Below are 24,963 nucleotides of genomic sequence, written 5' to 3'. Positions count from 1 at the left end.
GGCATATTTTTGAATCATGCCCAAATTTACACATGCATGACTAACACATGTTTGTCGGGAAATTTTGCAACACTTCAGAATATTAAGGAGCACTGACTTTTTCTATTTTTTCAAATTTGTTATTCTAGGACTGACAGAGAATATTACCTTTTAATGAATATTACTTGCAAGTTAAAGTCAGATTTGAAACACAATCCTGTTTGACAGCGTATAAAACCTTTTATCCCAGTCAGGGCATCTTAATATTGTATTTAAGAATTCTCATTGCAACATTCTCTTATGTATTGCAGGGATTCAGAGCAAATCCTTAAAAATCTCACCCCTTTGTACAAGTTATCTCTAAACGCTGCACATTTACACAGTTTACTAAAATCAGCACATCCTTGCAAAATACTGTGTACAAATACAAGGACGCTCACCTGTTTTTACTGTTAAAAATCCCTTGTAGCATATAAACTAAATGTACACAATGGGCAAGAGAACATCTTAGAAATGCATAATTAGCAAGACTGTACCATGGGGAAAAAAACCTGTCAACCTGTAATGGAAGTATTACTAAAATGATAAATTCTTGTGAATATGTTTGCATTTTTAATAACATGTACATTTTGAATCATTAAACTTAATTTTACTTCTCTGTATTAATAGTGTTGACTAGAAGTGAAACACATTAACATTTAGGTTGCCAGTTAACCAGTTATGAAATGCCACACTGCTGGCTGTTCTATTTTTTTGTTCCTTTTTGATCTTGGTCAATTACTCAGTGAGTCCATCACAGCAGCAACCTCAGTCCTGCAGAGGCCGACACTCACACACTACTCTCATCTTGTAAGGGACAACTATATTCTCAGTAAAATCAGAGGAAAAATAGATTTTTTTTTTTAATTAAAAAAAACAAAACCAAATGGTTGCAAAAAACATTCCAGAGAAAACTCATTGTTTGATCTCCTAATGGTTTAGATAGTAAACTAAGCCTATAGAATTTACAAATGTTTGTTTGGTAAAGTTTTCTTAATGTGCATTTAAGAGAAGAAAAAAAAGCAGCTAGATCTGGAAGTAAATGCAATTACCTCATAAAAAAAAGGGAAAAAAAAGATATCTTTCCTTTCCCTCAGCATTAAACCCAAAAATTTTTTTGTTTAAAATTTTAGAGATTTGATCTGTATGATGGTCTTTGGATACTAACTCCATGAGAGCTGAAGTGAAAATGTATTACTGCAGCTGTCAAGCGCACAAGCAAACATGCGATTCCTAACATATCAAGACACTCTCAGAAGTTTCCTCTCAAAACTGAACACACACAGCTAGATGAGTAACACATATACATGACACATTCAAGCTCTAGAGCTTTTTCCAGTATATAATGTATTCGGGTGTCAGAAGTTCATAGAGGTAACCTAGAATCAAGAACTAAAGTGAAGACGACCCATCCACATCACCAGAAATAAATGCCGGCACACAACAAACTAAATCACAGACACTATGGAATTATTTGCTAATTAACCACGAAAAAATTATCCATAACGTAACAATGAATTCAAGCTGCTTGCATAAAGTTGAAATGAGCAGTTGCAAAGAACACAAACTACTTCAGTGTGTCAGTGGTGGTCAGGAACATACAAGCTCAGATATGGTACTTTTTAAATATATTAAATATTCATATTGAACACTTATGCTGTTTATCTCATAGAGAACACATTCTTAAATTTGTAAACAATGTCAATATATCCTAAGTTAAAAACTGTTTTCTTCAGAAAGCAAAAATAAACTGGTAAGTTTCTGAAGGCTGAAACACCCTTTGCCATTTATGTTTGATATAACCACAGCATTAATCTGCAAGTTTTCAAATCATAATAAAACAAAACACACCTTTAAGGCCAATAAGTGATTTTTTTTCCCCAATAAACAACTGAAAACAAAAATCAATTTTCTGTACCTGAAGTACCTATACTACAAGTGTTAGCTAACAAGGAGAACCGGATAAGCAGAAATTAACGTAACAAGTTTGTTGGCACAGAATTTTTCTTTTTTGGTGAAAATAGCTAAGTTCTTTTCAAGACATTTGACACAGTTCTGAAGGCACTTCTCCAGAGATACTTCTGGGTTATCTGTGGGCAGACAAGCTACCTATTCTACCTGAACTAAATCAGGTTGCATTGGACTGTGCTGCAGGGAGCTTCACTGGCTTGCAGCTTTGCTAATATATGGATCTCGATGCTTCACAAACCAATTGCATCAGACTTCTCTTTCCTATGTTCATCTCTATTCTTAGAGCCTCTTAAGTCATAATTTATTTCCTTTTCTTTTTGCATTATCTAAGCTATCCTGCTCCTCCATTTCCTGAATAAACTGAGGGTGTATAATGTTAATCATAAGCTGCTCCAATGAATATAAATCATACCACACTAATACCAGACACCAGGGCAAATAGGCTGGTATTTCTGGAAGCCTATCATCAGCACTTTTGTGCAACGCCCAAGAGAAAGTTCGCAGCATGCCTGAAGACCAAAAATTGAGACTCTCTCAGATTAAAAGGCAAAGTATTTCCTAAATAAGAAACCTTGATGAAAACCCACTTTGGCAGCTCCTCCTTTCCCTTCCCACTATTTCAAGTGGTCCGCTGACCTCAACTCCAGCCCTATGCACAGAAGCAAGGTGGTTATCTCAGCAATTGTGAAGGCCATTTAGAGCTTACCAGTTATGAGCTTTCACAGATCTAATACAGATCTTCGAGTATGCGAAGACAACCCCATTCTATATGCTGTGCTTAAAATACAATCTCATGTAAAGCACCTTACACCACACAGTAGTCAACCCATCATTTATGAAGAAAATACACATCTCTTCATCTACTACAGAGAGAAGAAAGGTTTCCCAGGTACTGTAGCCATAGAAATATAGCCACCTGTTACAAATAACTGGAGTTTGAAAGCTGGAAGCTGGTTAAACACAGCTAACCTGAAGGAACGCCACATTCTTCCCAGCACTTCATGAAAGTAAAACCCATCTTAATGATCTCCATCCTTTAAGTTACAGCCTGCCAGTTCGCTTTAACTCCTGCCCAGATAGAGCCATTAAACAACACACAGCTGTCCAAAAAGAAAGTTTCCCAGCTTCATTTGACCCACTGAACACACATCAAGTCATGTATCTATGTACATATTAGCAGAACAGGGTGACTGGCCAACAGCATTCTCAGCAACCCTAATAGGTGGGAATTAAGTCATGAGTGAGCACATGTAGCAAGCACAACAACTATACAGACACCTGCTATGATCCATGAGACTGGTTATAGGTTTATTAGTAAAGGTAGTAATTACTACCTATCACTAGATCAGCAATTGCACCAGTGCTTCACAACAAAGTTTGACCCTTGACAGCCTGGGGACACACATACAGCATCAGACATCCACCAGAGATAAGCTCAAGATCTTTTCTTTCTTTTCACTTGAGAGTGGGGGGAGTGATTACAGACTGAAAGGCAAATATAATGCAAATGCACAACCATACTTCTACCATTTCTTCACATCTAGGTACGTTGCATCAAAAATGGTAGAACACTCTCAGAACATACTTACACAGTTTAAGACTTACTCCCCCACCACCCCAGTCCAAGCAGGCACTCTTCTGCCCTTCATTGGCCCACCCAAGGTGGAAACAGATCTAAAACTTCACATCAAAACTGCAAGACAGATGACATTCCTCCTCTCCCATCCACACTCATTTTTCTCAGTTCCAGCTCACTATCCACTCTGCTTCTAATTGAATGCTCAGTTCCAGTGTCCCTGAGCTAACAGACCCAGGCACTACCAGAAACACACTATTTAAGATAGAACCTCCATTTTGTACTAGACCAAGTAACAAACGTTTTTCTTCGTGGCTAAGTCTTTGAACAAAAGGTCATGCCAGTCAATGAGGCTCTATGCCTAACTTTTTATAAAAATCACTACTTCAATTCAGTGTCATTTGCTTATGTCACACCCTGGATGTGACAGCTTGTGCATGAACCTACAATGTCAGTTTAAAAGATAGGACATATTATTCATAATCTGTGGTGCTAAATATTCTTATTTACAAATTTAATAAAATAGATTGAAATGCACTAATTAAATAAACAGCAGTTAAGTCTTGAAAAAATTTAAGCAGCATCTTGTATATAGACTGCTAAACTAACATGATGGACAATATTTCATATTCTTTTTGTAAAAACAGTATGTGTGTGAAGAGAAGAATGTTGCAGTCTGATTTGATCTGTATGAAAAGGAGTGTAATTCACGTGGGCTGAGAAGCCGGGTTTCTTATTTTCAAGAAACACTAATGTCTTGTATCAAGAAAACAACGACTGGAGGAAAAAAGTCTTATCCCTTGACATTTTCACATTGCCTACAGCAGTACTACTCAACATTTCAGTGATCTATTAGGCTTTCACTGCCAACTTTGAACACTGGAAAGCAGTATGCATCACATTTCAAAACAGTTTGGTTTTTTGTTTTTTTTTTTTTTTTTTTTTTTTTAAATAAACCTTCAGAACAAATCAGTTGCTCCCAAGCAATAGATCAGTACATCTGACCACACCTGGAAAATTCTACCCTAACACTACTACAAACTACCATAAGCACACTATGCAAACATGTATCTACACAACAGACAGTAGCTACAATAAAGATAAAAGCCGTATTAGTAAGAGAAGACACATCAATTGTCATCATCTTTTCACCACAGATGGCAGCAAATATAACTCTAAAAGATCACAAAGATTGACAAAGGAAAAATTCATACTTACTAAAAAGACACCACTACGCTTGACCCATGCTCAGGAAAACCAGACCAATAAATAGCGATAGACAAGGTCTTCTCACAATGCCAAGAGATATTTTAGTACAAAGTAGGGCTTGAGCATGCTGCACTGAGGACACATGACTGATATTTTGCATAGAGAACCCAAATAGTCTGCTTTTATGTGACATGAGTGAATATACTTTCACACAGACATTTCTGGGCTGAAGAAACGTAGATATTTCCTATACAACACACTGCAAATCCTCATATAAGGAATGAAATTAAAAAACAACGTGTTTGAGCATGTGAGTATGTGCAAGTGTGCACATGTGTATACTTGATATATAATGCTGTCCAGATATGAGAAGTATGATAGTTGAGACGCTTCTCTGTCTCATGTCCAAGATCCCCCACAAGAGTCATTCTAATTTAGAAAGACATACCTTTTAAAGCTGGCAGTTTTTGAAGCTCCCTGTTATTGCTAACATTAAACCTTGAAGAACTCTGCCGCTTTTCCTTCTTCAGTACTGTCTGTGGTGCTGGTACTTTGATTTTAGACAGTTGTGCTGGGGGAGGAGTGCTGTTTGATTTTTTGTTTGACACCTGTTTAAAGAGAAATGAAAGCAGTTAATTGCAACTGGACTTAGAAAATGCTCTAAAAAGCTATTTTTGTTACAGAAATAAATTAAGCAAAATAAGCCTTTAATAAAATTGCTTTATTCATCACCCTCTGAATGTATAGCTATCTATTCTTCTGTTCCCTCTTCAGTGTTCATTTCTGTACTACAGCCCTCATAGATGGGAATAGATCACCTTGTTACATGCACTAGCCCATTTATTTGAAGTTACCAGCCAACTGAAAAGAAATTTTCAAATAGTGTAGTTCCTCAGCTACTCTCCCCTTTTCCCTGAGAAGTCCAGGTCTCCAAGGTCTTTGGCTAACTTCAGCTTCAAAGGGATCACAGGACCTCACCTATTTACAGCAGGTGAACCTTTCACTGACTATTTGTACTGTGCCTCATTGCTAGAGTCCTAAGCTTGGCTTGGGACATTCAGGCTTTGATATAAAGTTAAAGGAACAAGTCTTGTTATTGTAGTAGGTTCAGCAGCTTCTAAAACATACATGAAGATTTGTAGCAGTTTACTGCCTACTTAGAGCAAGTTGCTTTTACTGTAATAATCTTATCAGATTGTCACTGTACCTCTGTATGAAGTAAATAATATAAAACCAGAAAAATGGTTCCCACCTATAGGTTTCCAGTTTGCTGTTATTTCCTAGACTACACTTGACAGTGCTCTCTCTCTCAAGCTGAATAAAATGCATCATTAACAACAGCCTGTCAGAACTTGTGATGCTGCCTCTCTCATTCCTTTTTTGAAGTAGGAAAAGCAGGCTTAAAGTAGGTAATAGTTAACTTTTTACATATGAATAATTTCATGACATTCTTTACAAGAATGATAAAACATCTAAGGGTGACCTACGCTAAGAATATAGAAACAGCTGAGCAGGAAATCTTACTGCAAGTATTGTAATTCATTTTACAGGACCTTAATTTGCTGTAGAAGCCTTTCAAATTTGCAAACTATTTTACACTGAAGCATACACATCTGAAAATATACCTTGGCACTTTTCTCTTACAGGAAAGACCATATTCTCTCACGTGGTAAGAAATAGGAAAAGAGTCAGATGGGAATGGGATTCAGGATGGAGATCAAGTTGTAATGCTGCTACTTTCACAGTTTGAACGGATTTAATTAGAGTTTTGTTAAGTATAGTAGATATGAAAGCAGTGTTTCATTCCTGCATGAAATAACATCAATGGCATTTTCATAGGGATATGGCTAAAACAACAGAAACCACTTTTCTTCATATTCTAAAACAGATTTCCAGAATAGCTTATCCATCAGCAATTTCCATATGGTCTGGAGTGTACACAATCGGTGCACATGGAAATGTCACCATACATAAATTTATCTACCTTTAGAGTCTAAATAATTTTATTCAAATTTTGTTCTAGTAGCATAACTAGGAGAGAAATGTCTATGCTTCAAGAACAGATTAACAATTGTGCTACATTATACACACAGTACTTAATATATCTAAGATATGACTGAAAGCAACAGTTAGTTTTCATTGAACATATTTAAGATGACCATTTTGCAAATTTAATATTATGACAGCAAAAACCCTTACAGCCTTATAGAACAAATAAGGGGAGACAATATACTGAACACCAAAAGTCTTAAGTTACCAAAAATACTCTGGAACTTGTTTCAGTAAAAATGGCATACATCGGCAAGTTATAAAAGCATTTATGTACAAGTAATACCTGTTAACATTGCATTTTTCAGACTATTTCACTTTTCAATCCCAAACACCAAATGCTTAAAAATCTTTTTCCTGAAATACAAGTGATCTGCAAGGTAAATTCTATCCATTAAATCAAGTTAAAAAAAAGCATTCCAAATGAAATTATGAATAGACTAAGCAGAAAGAAAAACAGCACTAAAAATTAGGAAGCAATGACTTATGTATTAAACAATAAAAGCTAATTAAGATGCATTATAAACACTATTATGGCACAGGATTCTATACTTTCAATATTGTGCTTGAGCCTCATGGTGTTTTTCTGAACTGGCTATCTTCCACTACCACCTGTTTTTTGTTCATTACTTGGAACAGGAAAAGCCGCTTTCCTGTTTCCTCTATTCCCAAACAAATTCTCAATTTCGAAGGAACAAGTGCTCACATGTGCCTGCACACATGTGCACACTATAGTATCTTAAGGTAAAACAAACCTCAGGGAACCAAGTATTCTAAATTGCAGATAAATTCTAAAATTAGCCAAAAGTGGTTATTTAAGAGGATGGGTAACGTTTCTGATTAGAAATGTTGAAAGAAAGCATTTTTTGTTGCTATGGCAACTTCCCATCTAGCAGTGATGACTCCAGCGTAATTCTAGCCCTGAATCACCGGCCAATTTATCCAACAGATTTCCTCCTTCTTTCTAGCATCAACCATGATCATCGCCTGCTTTTCAGTCATGCTCCAGTCATTCAGACAGCACATACCAGAAAGCTGCCAAAACAGTTTCCAGTTCATTATTATTATTCGAATACTACACTACATAGCTCTATCCAATGACCTCTGCAAGTGGCACTATGGTGCTACCATGAGAGAACTGGCCTCCAGGGCTTGCAGATAACCAGCCCTTGGATGGAAGGGCACCTAGAGAAAGTGAGTTGAGTCAATGTAAGCCACACAGCTCAGCAATCTTAACCACCCCTCTAAAAAGAAAACAAATTCGGACTAACAATTCTGGGAATTCATTTGCTAGAGATTTCAAGGTAACATACTTAACTTTTTATGAAGGTACAGTGCTCATTAGTTCAGATCAAAGAGCCAACCAAGCTCAGCTTCTTCCTCCCAGTAACAAACCAAACTACTTCAGAAGCCACAACTCCTGAGAATAACTGATGGACATTCTGCTACATCAGCGAACAATTCAACTTATTCAACACCAGAACAGTCAAACTGCAGATATATTTTTATCAATTCTCTTCCCGTGACTAGAATGGGAAATACCTATTCTTCCTCTTGTTCTGGCAAACAGCTCCCTCCTACCCAAATGTTTATATACTCATAGACACATTCAATTCCAAAAGTGCTGATAAACCCCCAACAATGTGTGCAAATTAGTCTGAAAAAAGTGTCAGATTGAGAATGTGTTTCTTCAGATCATAATTAAAACACAACCCTTGGGTTTTCTGATCAATTTATTTTTTAAAAGCTAGAGCTTTACATACTTTTATGAACATTAAGACAATCAGGACCAGTGTGTTTCTGACAACTTCTGCTTTTAACAATTGAAAAAACAGAGTTTATGTCCCTCAGTTCCCTTGAATAAGCTTAATTCAAGAGTGAAAGGCAGGGAGGAGAGAAGGAGGTTTCTTGCCAGTCACAACAGTTCAAGATAGATAGTCCTTGCATCCCTTCTTCCCTTGAGTCCTCCTGCATCAAGCAGGATGTGGTACATTCCTTGTCTTAACATGACTGTTTTGAGCAAAGTTGGATCCTTCATCCCCCCAACTCGTACACAGGCAAGTGTAGAGCAGAGCACAACACTAAATTTGTGACCAGGGAAAGAAAGATATGAGTAGACCAAGCACATCTACAGTTACAGCCAATTTTTCTTTTTAAATTAAATTGATCGTCATCGAACAGTCCACATGGCAACTTTTACTTTTGGCTAGCCTCCTAAGACATAAGAGAGAGTACTGGGATCTGGAAGGAGGGTTCACCCTGCATCCCATGTATATCAACAAGTCTTTCAGAAGACCCTATTCTTCCCTCTCTGACAGTCCCCCAAAAAACTGTTATTCAAGCTACCTTGACCAAACATGGGCAACCAGAAGAACTCTGTCTGACCTTACCTTTCTAAGCACACTCACTAATAAATGAATTAGACCAAAGCACACAACGTCTTCTGCTCCACAAAATCAAGAGGGCTTCCAAGCCAAGCCTAGAGTGGGGTCAACGCTACAACAATGGAGCAAGCTTTCATACTGCTTTCTAAGATAAACTGGTCAGAGCAGGGTAAGGATTTGAAGATGACAATAAAATCACCTGGATGCATCTGTCATTCAAGATTAAAAAAATTGGATGGCTTGCTAGTGACAAAAATCAGATCACCTCCTAAACACAAGGCAAGAGATTCTCTCTCTCTCTGCCTGAAGAAAACATGGTGCTAGGCAGTATCCTACATGGTGTTTCTTGACACAGATCAGTCTAATACTAATCTGCAAATTTCTTCCCTCTAATGCATATCACTACTGAATTCAAGTTTATATCGGCGTGTACACCATCCCAGGATGGCAGCAGCAAGCCACATACCAGCAAGAACCTTGATAAAAACTCTAGACTACAAGATCTCGATAGGTGAACTTTGTACCAATTAACACATAATTAAGACTCCTTGTGAAACGTGGGTACGCAGAGCGAAAAGCACAGGACATTTTTTATGAGACTCATCCATCTGAATCTGAGAACAGAGGGAGAATGCTTATATTAATGCAGAATTAATCCCTTTCTTCTTTTCCTTTTGGTATAGTAAGTAGCCTCCACAGATTTATTTTTCATTAAGATAAACAGAGGTCTGATCTATAGCACCCAGAAGAGCTCACTTCTTGCCAAGGCAGCCTCAGAAGGGACTATGAAAGCTTTCTGGATTATATCTAAAATATACTTATAATGAAACTGAAATACAATTTACTGAAACTAAACAAAGAACATAAGAAAATGTGAAAAGGACATTTACAACTTCATTTTCAAAACTGCATGAGGGCCCAGTATGTAATCAAAATAATTTGGCTAAGAGGTTGAGTCCCAATACATAATCAATGTAATTAGGCTGAGAAGTTGAACTTAATTTAATCTCTTGAGACAAGAACTGAAATGAAAGATCAAGGAGTCAAAATGGGTGGAGAGCACTTAAGAGCCTTCCATGCAGTTTTTTCCCCTCTGCAGTAGCTTCAAAGTAGTGTGAAAATCTCTGAATGCTCCAGGAATCTTGAACTCTGCCGCAGAGCTCTCTCCTTTACAGATCTTCATTTACTGCTCTGTTTTGGGGGTGGGAACAGGGACAGATCACATCTGGCATATGGCCCAGTAGCCATCAACCTGGTAAATATATCCACAGCATACCTGCAGGAGGTGGGCTGGTGATGTTAGATTAGCAGTTGGGACCAGGGCAAGCTGTTCAAGACAGCACACTACCAGGAGAGCGGTATTTGTCAGCTGATTTCAATGCTGTGTTGTTAACACCACCAGTTCAACATGCTTTCCAACAGGACAACATCAGAATAAACTCGTTATTATGGTATAAAAGATATGGCTTGACAGAGCTAGCCAGAGAGTCTGCAGTAATTCTAGTTTATGCAAGTAGTGCCCAATCACTGGTAAGGAGTTTGTTATGGAGCAACTAACTACGATCTTTAACATCGGTATTTTCAATCTACAGAGACTCAGTGCAAACTATACATTCTTAATCACCTGGACACATAGAAGGGGCATTGATCCATAAACAACCCAGTTAAAAACAGCAGGGAAACAACATGCTTGTTGGGTACCATTTCGGATGGCAAACAGTTCTGAGGTTCTCACTTCGTTGAAGACTTTTGCTATTATGCCATTGTTGTTCACTAGTTTCACCGCCACAAGATTGTTTGGACAGACAACTTACGGAGGAGCCTCTGGAGATGCAGTTACGGTGCTGAAGGCTTTGGCTGGTTTCACACAGACAGCAATTTAGTTTTCTATTGTTTTTCCTCAACAAAATCATTTGCCAGAATGATACCTGGATTGGCCTGCTAGGATGATCTTTGCAGCTGCCCTTCTAGCAAGTATGTTTGTTATCATTAAAGATTCTCTCAGTGGTTGAGATATACTGAGACTACCACTGTACTACCCAGTGTAACTTATTATGTTTTTATTTGGTAAGATAGCAAGAGCTGCATCCTAAAGCTTTGAGGATCCATGTTGTTATAAACAGAAAGAAATTTTTTTTTCAACAAGGTCATGGTGACAAAATTTATATATTTTAGCACACTAATCAACACTCACTGCTTATGTTGTGGTACTTGTTCAGCAACTGTGATTTTGCATTTACATATAGCAATGCTACTGCTGGCTATTCTTGATGTCTAACTATGGAGTTCCATTAGTGTTTTGTCAGAGACAACATGGAGTTCGTTGAATTGCATCAGTGGCTGGGAAGCTCCCTATGAGCAGTGAAGGTCATCTGGCCCTCTTCACTGTGGAGGGGTTCCCATGGCAAGTTTTACAGTCACAGACCATTTTAGAAGACTGATTTACAACTTGCTGAAGCTCTTCTAACCTTCTTGCTGGCATTTATTTTTCACAACACAAAGCATTACTTGTATTTCCTGTTAGCTGCTTACACACACAGCTAAACTTTTATCTTCTAAAGAATTGTATCATCACAGCTTTGTGCAACACACTTGACTTGCAACACATCAAACCAATCCTGGCAATTGCCAAAGATGTCTCAGCTCGGTGTACTGCATCCTTGACATTCTTGCACTGCAATCTTACATTCATAGCTAAACATCAGTAGCATAAGGCTTGGTTTCCATTTGCTCCTTGTAAACTTAATTTTTTTTTTTTTAACTAGTTTATTCCAGGAACAAACTGATATTTGATTCCTTTCAGTCAGAGATCATATCTGCAGCCTAAGGTTGTAGAGTATGGGCAAAGACGATAGGGTGCCCAGGCTCAGGCTGTAAGCGGATCCATGCTGTTTTGCATTTGCTGAAACACCACCACCAGTGAGCACCTGGTACTTCACAAACATAGGCAGCAAAGCAACATTTGTTTCTTAATGCATCTTCTATAATGAAACTTCAAAGAAACAAATGCCCCCAGAAAAGTAAAATTTGTTACCTGCAACCATCACTTAGCTAATTAAGTATGATTAAAACCAGATAATGTCCTAAGTATTATTTCAAAACATTTATATAAATACAGAGATGAAGAATCTGAATAAATGATGCCCTGGCTTAAATTACTTTACAGTTGAAAATCAAGAACTAATTTCTCTCTGATCAGCCTGAACCACCCTTTTAATTTCAAAAAACACAACAAAAACTACCGTTGTGCTTTTTTATATATACACACATACATATACACACATATATGTAAGGTTCCCACATTTGAAGGAAAACACACACATAAACTCATCTCATTAGCTTTAAGCTCCAACTCCTATACTCTGCTGTAAATTTTAATTCTATAAAGCTACTGATGAGCTAAGGCTATTGTTTATGTGGCTTTACCAATGTCTGTATTCTTGTGCTCTCTGACCCATTCATAATAGTTTCTCACTTCACACACTCATATTGAAATCTTTTTCGCTTCACCCCCTGCCCCCCAATTTGGTATTTGTATTAGATGCTGTATAAGAGAGTTACAGTTCGTGATAAGGTTCCTGCGCATTTTAGTAGTATAATAACAACCTTGACCACTTCTAAAGAACTATTACACCAAATCATTTCATCTTTGGCTCTCATCATGCTTTTATTTTACATGTCACTAGAAAACTTTACTTCTCAGTACTTCAGACTGCTAAACTGAGCAGTGATGAGGAAGTGTATTAAATTATAGTCACTATAAAGGTGTAGCAAATAAAAGATGACTGCCAAATACTATCAAGAAGTATATTCAGGAATGGGGCAGGATTATTTTCCTATAATCTTCTTTTAATTGGCTCCAAAAGCCTGGGGCGGGGAGGGATGAAACACAAACAAAAACCTAAAGTCTACCATCCCACTTCTAGATTTACAAATTTATTCTGGCTTCAAATGAAATTGAGGGGGAAAAAACCAAACAAGATTCAACATTTGTAAAGTTGGTGAACGTATGGATGGATTCAACAGCTACCTGTTTTTCTTACTATTTGTATTCTCTATGGGATAACTATATTAATAATTCTTTATTACACATAGCATTAATGAACACCTGAGTCCTCTTAAAGTTTAAGGAGCAGTAGGCCTTAACTCTTATGAAAAAACTTAAGAGAAACAATTTGAAACAAAGGATGAAAAGGACGTTTTCAGTTTACAAACTGCCAATATCCATTTTTGAAGACCACTTTGCTCCTTTTGATTAGAACAGCCTTTGCCTTCATTGCTGTGTTTCTATTCAGGAAGGATTCAGAGAGTTTAAAAGCATGATTAGGAAGTACAGGATAGCAAGTACTAAAACAAACCACAAACCAAAAACCTCACACATCATATGTTACACAAGTAGTTGTCAGCCTTGTGTAAGAACTAGAAGGGCATAGGATCCTGTTTTCAGAAGCATCTCCTTTTAGGTAACAAAATACTTGCATATAGCAGTGTTTAGTACCTTTCTTTAATCAATTTAATTAGTTTTAAAAGCGTAATGTTGAAGTTACATAACAAGCATGTTAAGGTAACCTCCTGCACTAATCAGTATTAAGGTATATTTGCTGTGGATGGAGAAGGAAATTCCAGTTCCCAAAACCAAAAAGGCAAGATGTCAAGAAAAATTGGAAATAGGAAATTACGGAAGTTAAAAACAAACAAAAAAATTGCACAGCTGCTTTAAGAGTAACACACTGCATCTTTCTAGTCAGCAAACAGCACCTCATTTAGTACTAAGGGTGTATTCACTTGCTACACTTAAGTATTTTTCAATGGTTATATCAGCACATTAAAAAATCCTCTCTAGGAAAGAAAATCAGAACTGCAAGCCATGAACAAAAATTAGTTTTAAAATTATTTTTTTTAAAAGAAGCTGGCACACCAGTTTAAAGACAAACAAACAAAAAAAACCCCAAAGCCCACAGACTTCATTTACATAGCTGATACAAGAGAAAATCCATCCTGATTTTATATGCAGTTTTGGTTTAAAGTCCTGTTTTGCTAATGTTAGAAGTAAAATCCCAAACCAATAGCCCTGGAAAGCTTCAGAGAACAGAAGGTCTAGCACTGTCCATTTATAGCCAGTGATTCAGACTTGAGAGGACTAGTTGTTCAAAATTTCAAATTTATTTCATAATATGAGTATCTGTCTTCTTCCAAATGAAACAAGACCAATTTCCAAATCAATTTTATCTACTGCATGGGACTGACTCATGAAAACATTGGCTACTGCACCTATCAGTCCAGCTGGGACATATTACTGAATACGTACTGAAGAAACAGCTAGGGTACAGCTAGGTTTGTTATGTGCTGTACGCACCAGACAAGCATAGCTTATTGATTTGGCCAACTGAAAACTTGGGGGTTTGGGGATGCTTTATTACAGGCTATCAGCCATTCCTGATCTAGATGGCTATGTAAAATGGCATCAAACTGACAGTGTGGTAAGGAGTACTACCTAAACCCTTAAAACACTGTTTTATGTTATAAATAAATTAATACTTAACTTCAGGCATTAATTAAAAGAGATAAATCCGATCTATGCTAAATATATCTCTTTGTAAGACATCTGCTTCTATGAAGAACGAATACAGAAGAATCTTATACCTCAAAGATGCTTAACTCAGTGCATCCAAAAATGCCGTGCCACTGAGTGACAAAGATTGCCCATCTAACAATAATAATGGAAAAGAACTTAAATGACAGCTACTTTATGTAAGTGACAATAAATATATATACACTGAATCACATGCAAGTACAAATTAGCATACTAAACAACTAGAACAGGACAATCTCAACTGATTGAAAGAAAGTTCTGTGGCAAGAAGGTATTTCCAGAAATTATGTAGGAGCAGTTCTAGTCCTAATACATGCAAACAAGAAGGGGAAAACAACCCCAGAACATTTGGAAAGGTATTTTCCCCTCCCTCCAAACATCAAGCTCCTCTGCTGTAGTCCCTAATGAGTTATCTAATAAGTGTGCTAACTGTGCTAAGACTTTCAAGCATAACTTTAAAAATTCTGAAGTAGAAAAATCTAGTCACAAGCTGGACCCTGTATAACAGTCTCCATACATCGTCTTCAAGGTCAGATCAGGTACATTTGTTTTTCAGGGTTACTAATAACTGGTACAGCACCTTAAATAGCATTGCAATGAAAAATCACAAACAGGAAAAATAAGCAACAGAATGTAGAAAATATGGAGTCAACTTTCTAAATAACTTGTTGCTACTGATCACAGGAACCTGTTAATACAAAAAATTCTGGATTTATTGTTTTTGTCTATTCCTAGTTTTCCTTTTAACATTAGGATACTTCTACATATGACCTCTGCTAAGAAACCCACACAAAACCATCAACACCACTTCTGCTCCCTATCCCTTTTTTAATTTATTATTTTTAAGGAAAGTGGCAATCATATGTGCACATGTAATCAGGAATCAGTAAAAGAAGTAATAAGAATACTGATAGCCTTTCCCCACTGTGTGCTGGCTAACGTCGGAAAGGCGATCACAGAATACCAGATAGCCACCTCTCAAGGTTCTTTCAGAGAGATGAAAATCCTTACTTTTGCTGAAGTATTTTAAAGACAGCCCATTAAAGGGAGATTTCTGTAATTTCATTACCATTCCCGAAAAATATTACCACTATGTTGAATAGCTTAAGAAATTAACTTTTCAATAAAAAAGGCTTCACAAAGCAGGGAACAAAAACCTCTGAAAACAAAGCTTGACAAAATTGCTGCACTGGAAGCTATTACCAGTGTTTAATAAACCTACTGAAAAGTGATGGCTGCGAGACAGTGACAGGACAGAAGCACGGATCAGTACCTAACAAAACTTTTAATTTTTTTTTTAAATTGGTTTCAACAGTGACTATAGACTGACATTAGCAACACACACTGTCAATAAATCAAGCAATTCTTTGCACGAAATTGGCAAGAAAACTGGCCAATGCAGTTTGTATTTTATTACATTTTGATTTGTCTGTATTCAATAAAAACACCTTTAAAATAGGAAGAACCAACCAGAGCAGCACATGGAAACAATGAGCTAATACACACACACACTCCTCAAACCACATTAGTCTTCCGTTTGCTGTTCTGCATGGCAGAAGAACTTGAAGAAAGAGTTATGATTTCTGTTCTTGTTTGTTGAAAGTCACCAAGCCAATACTTTCTTAAACAAAAGTAGTCTTCCCCTTCTACAGACTACTCAGCACCTAGGTTCAAAACGAATACAATTTTAAATTTAGAGGTTTCATGCCTTCTTAAACCAGTCCAGCTAGACCTAGAAGGTGCTATTGCTCCCAGGCATCTACTACTGCCAGGATCTACTACTAACCTTGGATGAAAGGTTACCAGCTACTTCTGACCCTTCCATCCCCCAGGTGAACCACAACAGTGAATTGTCCAAGTGCTCCTAGACCATTGCAGTGATTAGTGAAAAGTGCAAGTTTTAGCACATACATTCCCACAGGCAAAACAGACAGAAATAAGAGTCTATAGGGTTAAAATTTTAACTTCCTTCCCTTGTGGTTGTATTTGAAAACTACTGTTAGAGTACTGTAAGAAACACTTGAAATTTTAGAAGTGTTAGGTTTTTGCTAGAGATAGAAAAAGGTAATGTTTCTCAACAATCATTAACTATTACCAAGCCACCTCTTTCTTTAGAAATTAGACTGACCATAAGTTACTACTGCCTTAACTCAAAAGGAGACCTCCACACCCCTGTGACAAAACAGAACTCTACAACAAAGCTTATCCGTGAGGCAAGTAACTTCTGCAGAGGCCAGTTAGGTCACAGGGAACATGTCTACAACTTACTAAGTGTTGGCATAGCCAAGCCCCACACCCAGGCATTTTTTTTTTGTTATTTGTTTGTGTTCTGAGTATAGGTTTTGGGCACTGGTAAACACCCCCCCCCCCCCCCCGAAGTATTTTGCCAGAGTAGAGACACTACTCCCACACAGAGGAAAAACAATACACAACAGATTAAGTCTGTTCACAACCTGAAGACACTAATATCCTGGACTAATTACTGAAGGAAGAGGTTATACTTAAAGGAATAGATAAAATTGTTCTGGCAACTATTTAGTCTAATTCATTAATGTTTACTAACAGGTTACAAACTAAAGTTAGATGGGAGCTTAAGTATATTAGCTCTTTTTTTAGGTCTTCAAAAAGTGAACAATATGTGCAGCTGGAAACTGGAATAATTGCAATAGGGTACAGAACAACAAGGTGCCCTCACCTTGTACATACTGTGCATTTCTGGTAGTTCCCTCACAAAAAGGAGAACAGAACACGGAAACAGAGAAGGACAATCAAAGTAATGGAAGTCCTCCCAGCTAGGGGAGATTAAGCAGGGCTTGGGGAAAAAAATAATCTACAGATGACAATATAAAAAGTCAATTAAATCATTAATAACATGAAAACAATTTTACACAACACTTCAGCTAAGCAACCTTCTAAGTCACATACTTGCTTAAAGAAAAGCATACCAGGGTGGAAGACCATACATCTACTCTGTTTCTGAATGCCTCTTCTTGAGTATCAGCTACTGACCACGCAGCAAATATGAAGTAACATGGACCTCTCTCCTTATGTAGGAGAGAAATGCTCTTTTGGCATTACATAAAGTAACCAAGGCACAGGTAATGCAAGAAGAATCATCTTGTATTCTTTCCCCTAAACATCTGCTTGGTGGGAATACTGGAGACAGAAACATAGGCAAGATGGACCTTGCTTTCAAACACAGCTACAATGGGATTCTTTGAGATTTAAATGAAGAGGACTTCAGTAGGTCACCTATGTGCTGCAGCTACTATTTAGTACTTCTGCAAGTGCTACATGCTTATTGCTGAAATTTTCAAACCAAGACAAGCATCAGCCTAAGTCACTTTCACCTGCTTTTAGCATGAGCATCCTGACCTGGCATACCAGGAATCATTTCAATCCCTTTTCAAACTTGCTGTGCAGCTTCACTCAACTGAAATCTCGTTTCCCTGACTGCAAGACAGGAAAAACACTTGTTCATTTTTGTAAATATTAAGATCTGTTGTACTTTTTTATCTATAGAAGTCCAAGGCATCATGAATTTAGTTAAGTGCTATAAGTGTCTATAAATAAAGTATTTGTGGGATGATGCTGCTTGTGTTGTCCCTGTTCTTTGAATAGCAGACAGTTTCTAGTCTTTACAATCTGTCATTTGCATTAAATGCATATGCATTGAATGCATTGAGAAAAAAAATTAAATGAACCAGCATATTTCCAAATCTACTCATAGTCTAGAAGAGGATTTTTAAAGTGCCATGTTAAAACACACGTACAAGGAAACTGAAGACAACCTTCTTTAAAAGAAACATTTTTAGGGTTTGTTTGTTTGTATTAACAGTGTGTTCCAGAATATTTCTATATTTACTAATCTTCACTATGTTAACAAATAGCCTCCTTTCTGCTCATATAAGCACCAGCTAACATACCTATGTTAGAACGCAAAGTCTACATTACTGTTTGTGTGCAATTATTCTATTAATTAAGTTAATGAGTCAAGCACTGAGGTGTTCAAAATTGTATGGAGACTAAATAATGCCCACTGGGAATGGCAATCCTAGATTATGTGCAAGTCACATTCCCAGTCCCTTTCCCATTCTGCCCCTACTCACATATGATTAAGTATCACAGATAACATAAGTAAACTGTACTTTTCATTGGGAATTCTACCTGGAAGGACAACTCAAAAAGAAAAAATGCATGAACACGACAACATATCCTGCTATTGAGATTCATCTCTCACATTTTAAGTTAAAAAAAAAGCTAGATCTGCAAACAGAAAGAAATTAAAGAAAACCACATATACATTTTTGGTTAACATTTAAAGCTCTCCACTAATTAACTGTGGGAGCTTTACACTCTATCCTGAAGTACGAAGAAGGAATAAGAAATCAGTTTTGGTCTCAGCAGCTTGTCATTCAGAAGCTTGAGAAAATAAGCAGTCAACAAATGTACAGCAAAGATGCTGATAATGATGAGCCTTACAATTGCACAGGAACTAAAATTGCAGCCAAGAAGTAGTACTCTTTTTAACATCACAGCAATATACTGTAAAGACAGAACATATCACAATAAAGTACATCTATTTACACCATTATAAACATCTACACTGATACATTTCTTATCTCATTCTAAGAGCTTTCCTAGTAGCTAAGATCCCTCCTAGTAGCTAGGTTCCCTCCACCAAAACTCAGTCACTCTTTTATCTGAATTTGCGAAAATACTTAAGTTTACAAGTTTTATTGATCTTATTAATTTGACAGTAGCATGCATCTTTCTGCAAACATATGAAAACTCACTGAAGTGCATCAGAAAGAGTATAGCAAATACTCCAACCCACCTACCCCCAACAGTCATTTCAGGGAGGGAAAAATGGTAAAGCTGGATAAGTATTTTGTTCCCAAACATTATCTTCCACTATCAAGACATGTAGTTTAAAGGCTGAAATACCTAAGCTTTTCAGTGTAGCATTTCACATTCAGGCTGGTATGAACATTTTAAAGGAAATTTCAGAATCCACCTAAACAGTAGATTTCCAAATGAAGCAAATTTATTAATCCTGAGTTTCTGGATTAATGTGGGAAAGAGAGTGAATAATGATTTAATTGACCCCTTTCAAGCCACTGCACCTTGCTGGTGGGCAAAACAGAGAGCAATGCAGAAGGAAAAAAAAAAAATCAGCATCAACAACAGAATAATCAGTCAAAAATGGAACACTCCATTGTATACCTATAAAAAGAAATCACACAACAAAACCACTGGCAGTCTTTGATGAAGCCTAAGGTCTCCTGACAATACAACTGACTACTGACACTTAACTGATATGCCAACATCAACAGTTTGAGAGAAGAGAGCTCTGGGAATTACGGAGAACGATAAAAACTGCAACGAGCAACTAGAAGACAAACCCAAAACCTCACAAGAAGACTAGAAAACAAGATAGATGTATGCCTCATAACCAAAAAGGAAATAGATGAATATTTAAGACTGTAGCAAGCAAGTATTTATTTACGCTAAATAAAATAAACTTCCCCAAAAGCATCTTCTCCAAGTCTTAAAAACACTTTTTGTCAAATACCAGAGCAGTAGTTCCACAACCACCTGTCATGTCAAAAATATAACAATCTAGAAAAACTTAAAACACTGTTCAGAAGTCATGACAAATTTGCCTGGAAAAACCTACATATTTTAGTACTATTTACCTCATGTTCTTGGTTATCTTGTCCATCTTTGCCACTTTTTCCACTCTTGGCTGATTTTGCAGGTTCCTTAAAAAAAAAAGTTTGCAGTCTCAGTTACTTTGAAAAGGAGATCTAGACGGATTTTCAAGTCAAGAAACTAGGGCTTTTTTAGACAGTCACTAAGAATATTAAAACTGATGGGACAAAAATGATACTGTTTTATTGGAAGATCTTAATACTGAACTATCAGTCTCCACAAAGCTGCTTTAAACATTTTTCATCTGCACAAAGGTTTTTGAATTTTATTTATGCCTCAAAATTCACCCATAAAGTATATAAAGATAAGCTTTCATATAGGTAAGCAGGCAGGGACAAAGAATACAAGTGATTTGAACCATGTCTAAGAACTTGCCCTTGCTGTCTGTGGTTTTTAGCTTCAGGAATGTTTATATTTAGTTTAGCTTTGAAACTAATATCAGTGCAGTACACATTTTATACTTCATTATCTTGTCTGTTCTAGGGGCTAGAAAGTCTAGCATTGGAAGTAGGCCCACAACTCAAATTTCTCCCTCCCAGCATTGGACTTAACTTGTATCCTTCACCCACAGCATATTTTTGAGATTTGTTATTCTCAGAAAAGTAAAGTTTGAATGATTTTAATATCAAAGGTGGCAAGGATATTAGGAGAAAATTAAAACAAACAAACCCCCACAAACCACACCACCCGACCTCCCTACATCTAATTTTAAAACGATGTTGAAAAACTAAGAGACAAGCAGAAGTCAGCCAAACAGAAAAAGTCTAGAGGGATAGCAGCTGGATGAGGCAGACCGTATGCTTCACTGCTTCTCACTTCCACTCACATGGCTAATTGCCTATCACATAAAATAAAGTGCAATCCAGTTAATTTTCTGTTGGATTTATTACTCTTCTGCGAACGTTACTTGTGCAAGCCGCTTTCGTGGCTGCCAGACAAATCACTCCTGGGAGCACCGGGGGGAAACTGAGGCAAAGCAGGGCCAAAGCTAGATCCTCTCCCGTTGTCAGGAAAAGGAGCTGGAAAGATTTCGAGTGGCGATTAGTGCTCCTTGAGTGCTTACAGTGAAAGCACAACTTCAACGGCAGCCAGAGCCACGCAGCAGTGAAACTTCCCGGGACGGGGACCGGGCAAGCAGCTGTGGGGACAGACACCCGCCCCCCCAGCCCTGCCGTGCCGCCATGAAAACCATCCCTTCCCCCCCGCCCCAACACACCCGGGCCAGCCCCGAAGTAAGAGACACCCCCTCCCAGCTCACCCTTCCGCCAGGCACGGCTGAGGACACGTTTCCCATCCCCTCCCCTCCCTCCAGCACTCCCCCGCACGCCAAAACCACGGCCTCCCTCCACCGACTCCCTCCCTCCCTCCGGCTGCCCCCCAACTCCGCGCCCGCCCGCCGCGGGCTCCGCGCCCCCGCTTCGGCGGGGCGGACCCCCGGGGCCCGGCGAGACGATACCAGGACCTCCCCCCCCCCGGCCGCCACGGCACCCCCCGGATTAGGCCCCACCGGGAGCTGCCCCCTTCCCAGTACCCGGCGCCCGGGGGAAGGCAGGGGGCCGGCACACAGCGGCGAGGGGAGGGGGCTGCCCCTCGCCCGGCTCTCCCCAGCGGCGGGGAGCGCCCCGCCGGCCCCCTCGGCGCCGGGCTCCGTTCGCCGCTGCCGCCCCCCGCCGCGCTCAGCCCCAGGCCCCTCCTCCCCGCGGGGCCTGCGCCCCACAGCCTCCCCGCGCGGCCCGAGCCCCCCCCGACGGCCCCACCGACTCACTTTCTCCTTCTTGTTTTTATTCGGCATGGCCGCCCCACGCGCCGCGGCCGGAGAGGCGCAACCCCCGGCGGCCCCGCTCCGCGCTCCGCCCGCCCCGCGCTGCCGCTCCCCCCGTCCTCGGCGGCGGCGGCGGCGGCCTCAGCCCTCCCCCCACCCCCTTCCTCCTCCGCCCCCCGCCCGCGGTGAGCGGGCCGCTGCCTCCCCATTGGCTGTCCGCATCACGTGAGCCGCGGCTCCCGGAGCGTCACCTCGTAGGCGGGGCTCGTGGCGGTTTCCCGCCCCTCACCCCTCCTGTCACGCTCCCGAGCGGCGGCGGCCGGCGGGGCCGGGCCCGGGACTCCCCCTGCTCCGCCCGGGCTGTGGGGCGGGCCCCGTGGCTCCAGCCACGCCTTGGGGTGGGCCCCGCAGGCTGAGCCGCTCCGCCCCCGCGCCCCGATCCCGCCGCCTCTCTGGGGGGAAGCGGCGGGGCAGGCGGAGGTGTCCTCAGCGCCCCGGGCCTCCGGCAGGCTCTCCCTCAGCCGGTGGCACCCCGTGGGAAGTGAGAGATCCCTGCAGCCTCCCCGAGCCCGAGTTGCCTGCCGGAGCCCTCTCTTGAGTGGGGGGTATGGGCTCCGCCACTGTGGATGCAGGGAAAGGTGGGACCGCCGTGCGGGGTCCGGGAGCCTGTCACTGGGGAGCGGCACATGTTTAAGGAAGAAAAAAATAAAGCAATATAGGGCATATCTGAAGCACGCTGGCCCTCTCGTACAAATCCAGTGTGGACGTCACCAGTTTGAGGACTTCAGTATATGCTTGCACTATATGGATAAGGAAAAGGTGAGCTTTGCATAGTTGCAGCCTGATTTTATAGTGGTATCTTTATCCCTTGTCTGTTTTTAAAAGCCTGGGTGCAGATGTGTGTGTTTTCATGATGCCCACCTGTACCAGAGATAATTTTTTTCAAACAAATCGCTCTTTAATCTCTCAAAGCCAGAATGCAAAAATCAGAACAATCTTCTTAGGCAAAAGAAGAAAGGTGCATATACTTCATCTGGAAAATTTACAAACCATGTTCAGCACGTGGCCGGATTAAGCATCAAATTACCGTTAGCTGAGGAAAAAGCACAGGGAATATTAATACTCATAATAATGCCAAGACATAAAACATGTAAAATATAGGTTGGACATGCTTATTAAATGCTAACTGTGCTGTGCTACTGAAGGACAAAAAAATTGCAGCCTAATAAATACCAGCATAAAAGTGAAATTGATCTCCTTCCTTACCCAACCTGTGAGTATCAAAGTCGACATGAGCAAGCAGCTGTGCTCTCGTTTTTAGGAACTGGGATTTCTAATAACCACTTGTGTCTGATGTGATAAGATCTAACGTCAGCTTGCATCCATTATATTTGAACACTTTGCTTTTGCTGTGGTGAAAGGACAAAGAAACTTTCCCTTTTCCAGGCACTGCAAAGAAGTCTACTGGCTGTGGAGAGCTGCTTCCTTCTGCTTCAGTCCCCTTCCTTTCCTGCTTCTTAAGTGCTAGAAAACAAATTATGTCTGCCTCTTATCCTTTCCCTAATCTTCTCTGGTTTGAGGATTTAGAAATGAGGTGCAGTTATCACTATTGTGCTTCTGTTAAGACCCAGTCATGAATGAGTTACTGCTAATGAAGGGGACTTCTGACCAACAGAACAACATGGATTTTGAACGTACTAAGAGACAGTAAGGGAAAGAAATCTACCTCCATCTGTAGTTTGGAGTTTGATCAGTGTATGAAAGGGTTTGTACAGCTGAGGATAAACTCGAGAGCTTCTAGTTCTTTGTTAGGTTTCAGTTCCATAGAAGCTTAAACTACTCTTAATTCCCAGCTGTTGTGTTCCTATCTCCCTCCTCTGCACTGATGCTGGTACTGTGCAGCTCCTTAAACCAGTTCATAGAATTGATCAGGTTGAAAACTCTCCCCCCAAAATGATGTGTTGTTTGGGTTTTTTTTTGCCTTGAACTGGCACACCACCACCTGCTTCTGTAAACACTAGCATTGGCCGAAGGAAGGGGGTGGAAATATGTGGCGGGGGCGGGATGTGACCTCAACAGCCTAGATTTAGATCAGTTTAAGCAGCTTAATGAGTTTCTCATTGGCTGTTGGCCTCCTTTGTGCTTGCTAGTGCTCATAGTTTTTCCAAATAATGGAAAAACTCCGTCAGTATCGTTGTTACCCAAGTACTTCCGAATAGCAGCAGCGTCTCTGTCCTTATTTTGCTGTTAGTTGGGAAACCTTGAATCAATACATCAGACTGAATACAGGTTCAAAAGATGGCACTGACTCAGTTAACATTTAGGAGGTTTTCTTTGTGACCACAGATGTAGAAACTCTTGTGAAAACTTAACTCCCCCTCACCTCACTTGCTGGGGAAAGAGTCTCATTCACCAGTAACAGAAAGCAATTGTGTTTTTCAAGGCCTTCTGTGTTATACGAAATAATCAGTGGGTGGAGGTGGTTTACAAGAAAAATAGTTCCATCTGTATGCTGTAGTGTCTTCATAAAATATGAGAATAAGACAAGTGACTTACATTTTCATGTGGCGATAAGATGAAATCTTGTTTTTACTACGGCGTTACATCACTGTGGGCCTAATTATTCTGCTACAGAGTAGGATTAACTATGTAAATAAGATGATGTAATATGAGTGTGAATATGACT

General features: G+C 39.6%; 1 protein-coding gene and 1 long non-coding RNA gene across 3 annotated transcripts in view; one reads left to right on the top strand and one right to left on the bottom strand.

The window, feature by feature from the left end:
* PPP2R5C (protein phosphatase 2 regulatory subunit B'gamma) overlaps window positions 1–22,370 on the bottom strand; it is an 87,086-nt gene extending 64,716 nt beyond the window's left edge. For both annotated transcript variants that reach the window (XM_076345468.1, XM_076345469.1), the window contains exons 1-3: window positions 22,281–22,370; window positions 20,500–20,565; window positions 5,223–5,382 (exon numbers count right to left, since the gene is read on the bottom strand). In XM_076345468.1, the coding sequence (XP_076201583.1) occupies window positions 5,223–5,382; window positions 20,500–20,565; window positions 22,281–22,307 (253 nt within the window). In that variant the 5' untranslated portion in view covers window positions 22,308–22,370. The remainder of the gene's footprint in view (window positions 1–5,222; window positions 5,383–20,499; window positions 20,566–22,280) is intronic.
* Window positions 22,371–22,768: 398 nt separating this feature from the next.
* Window positions 22,769–24,963, top strand: part of LOC143162871 (uncharacterized) — a 50,129-nt gene continuing 47,934 nt past the window's right edge. The window contains exon 1 of the long non-coding RNA XR_012995811.1: window positions 22,769–23,096. This is a non-coding gene — a long non-coding RNA (uncharacterized LOC143162871). The remainder of the gene's footprint in view (window positions 23,097–24,963) is intronic.

Source organism: Aptenodytes patagonicus, chromosome 7 (assembly GCF_965638725.1).
Source record: "Aptenodytes patagonicus chromosome 7, bAptPat1.pri.cur, whole genome shotgun sequence".
Classification (NCBI taxonomy): domain Eukaryota; kingdom Metazoa; phylum Chordata; class Aves; order Sphenisciformes; family Spheniscidae; genus Aptenodytes; species Aptenodytes patagonicus.
Note: the sequence above shows the minus strand (reverse complement) of the source record. Positions and strands in the feature narration are given on the sequence as shown.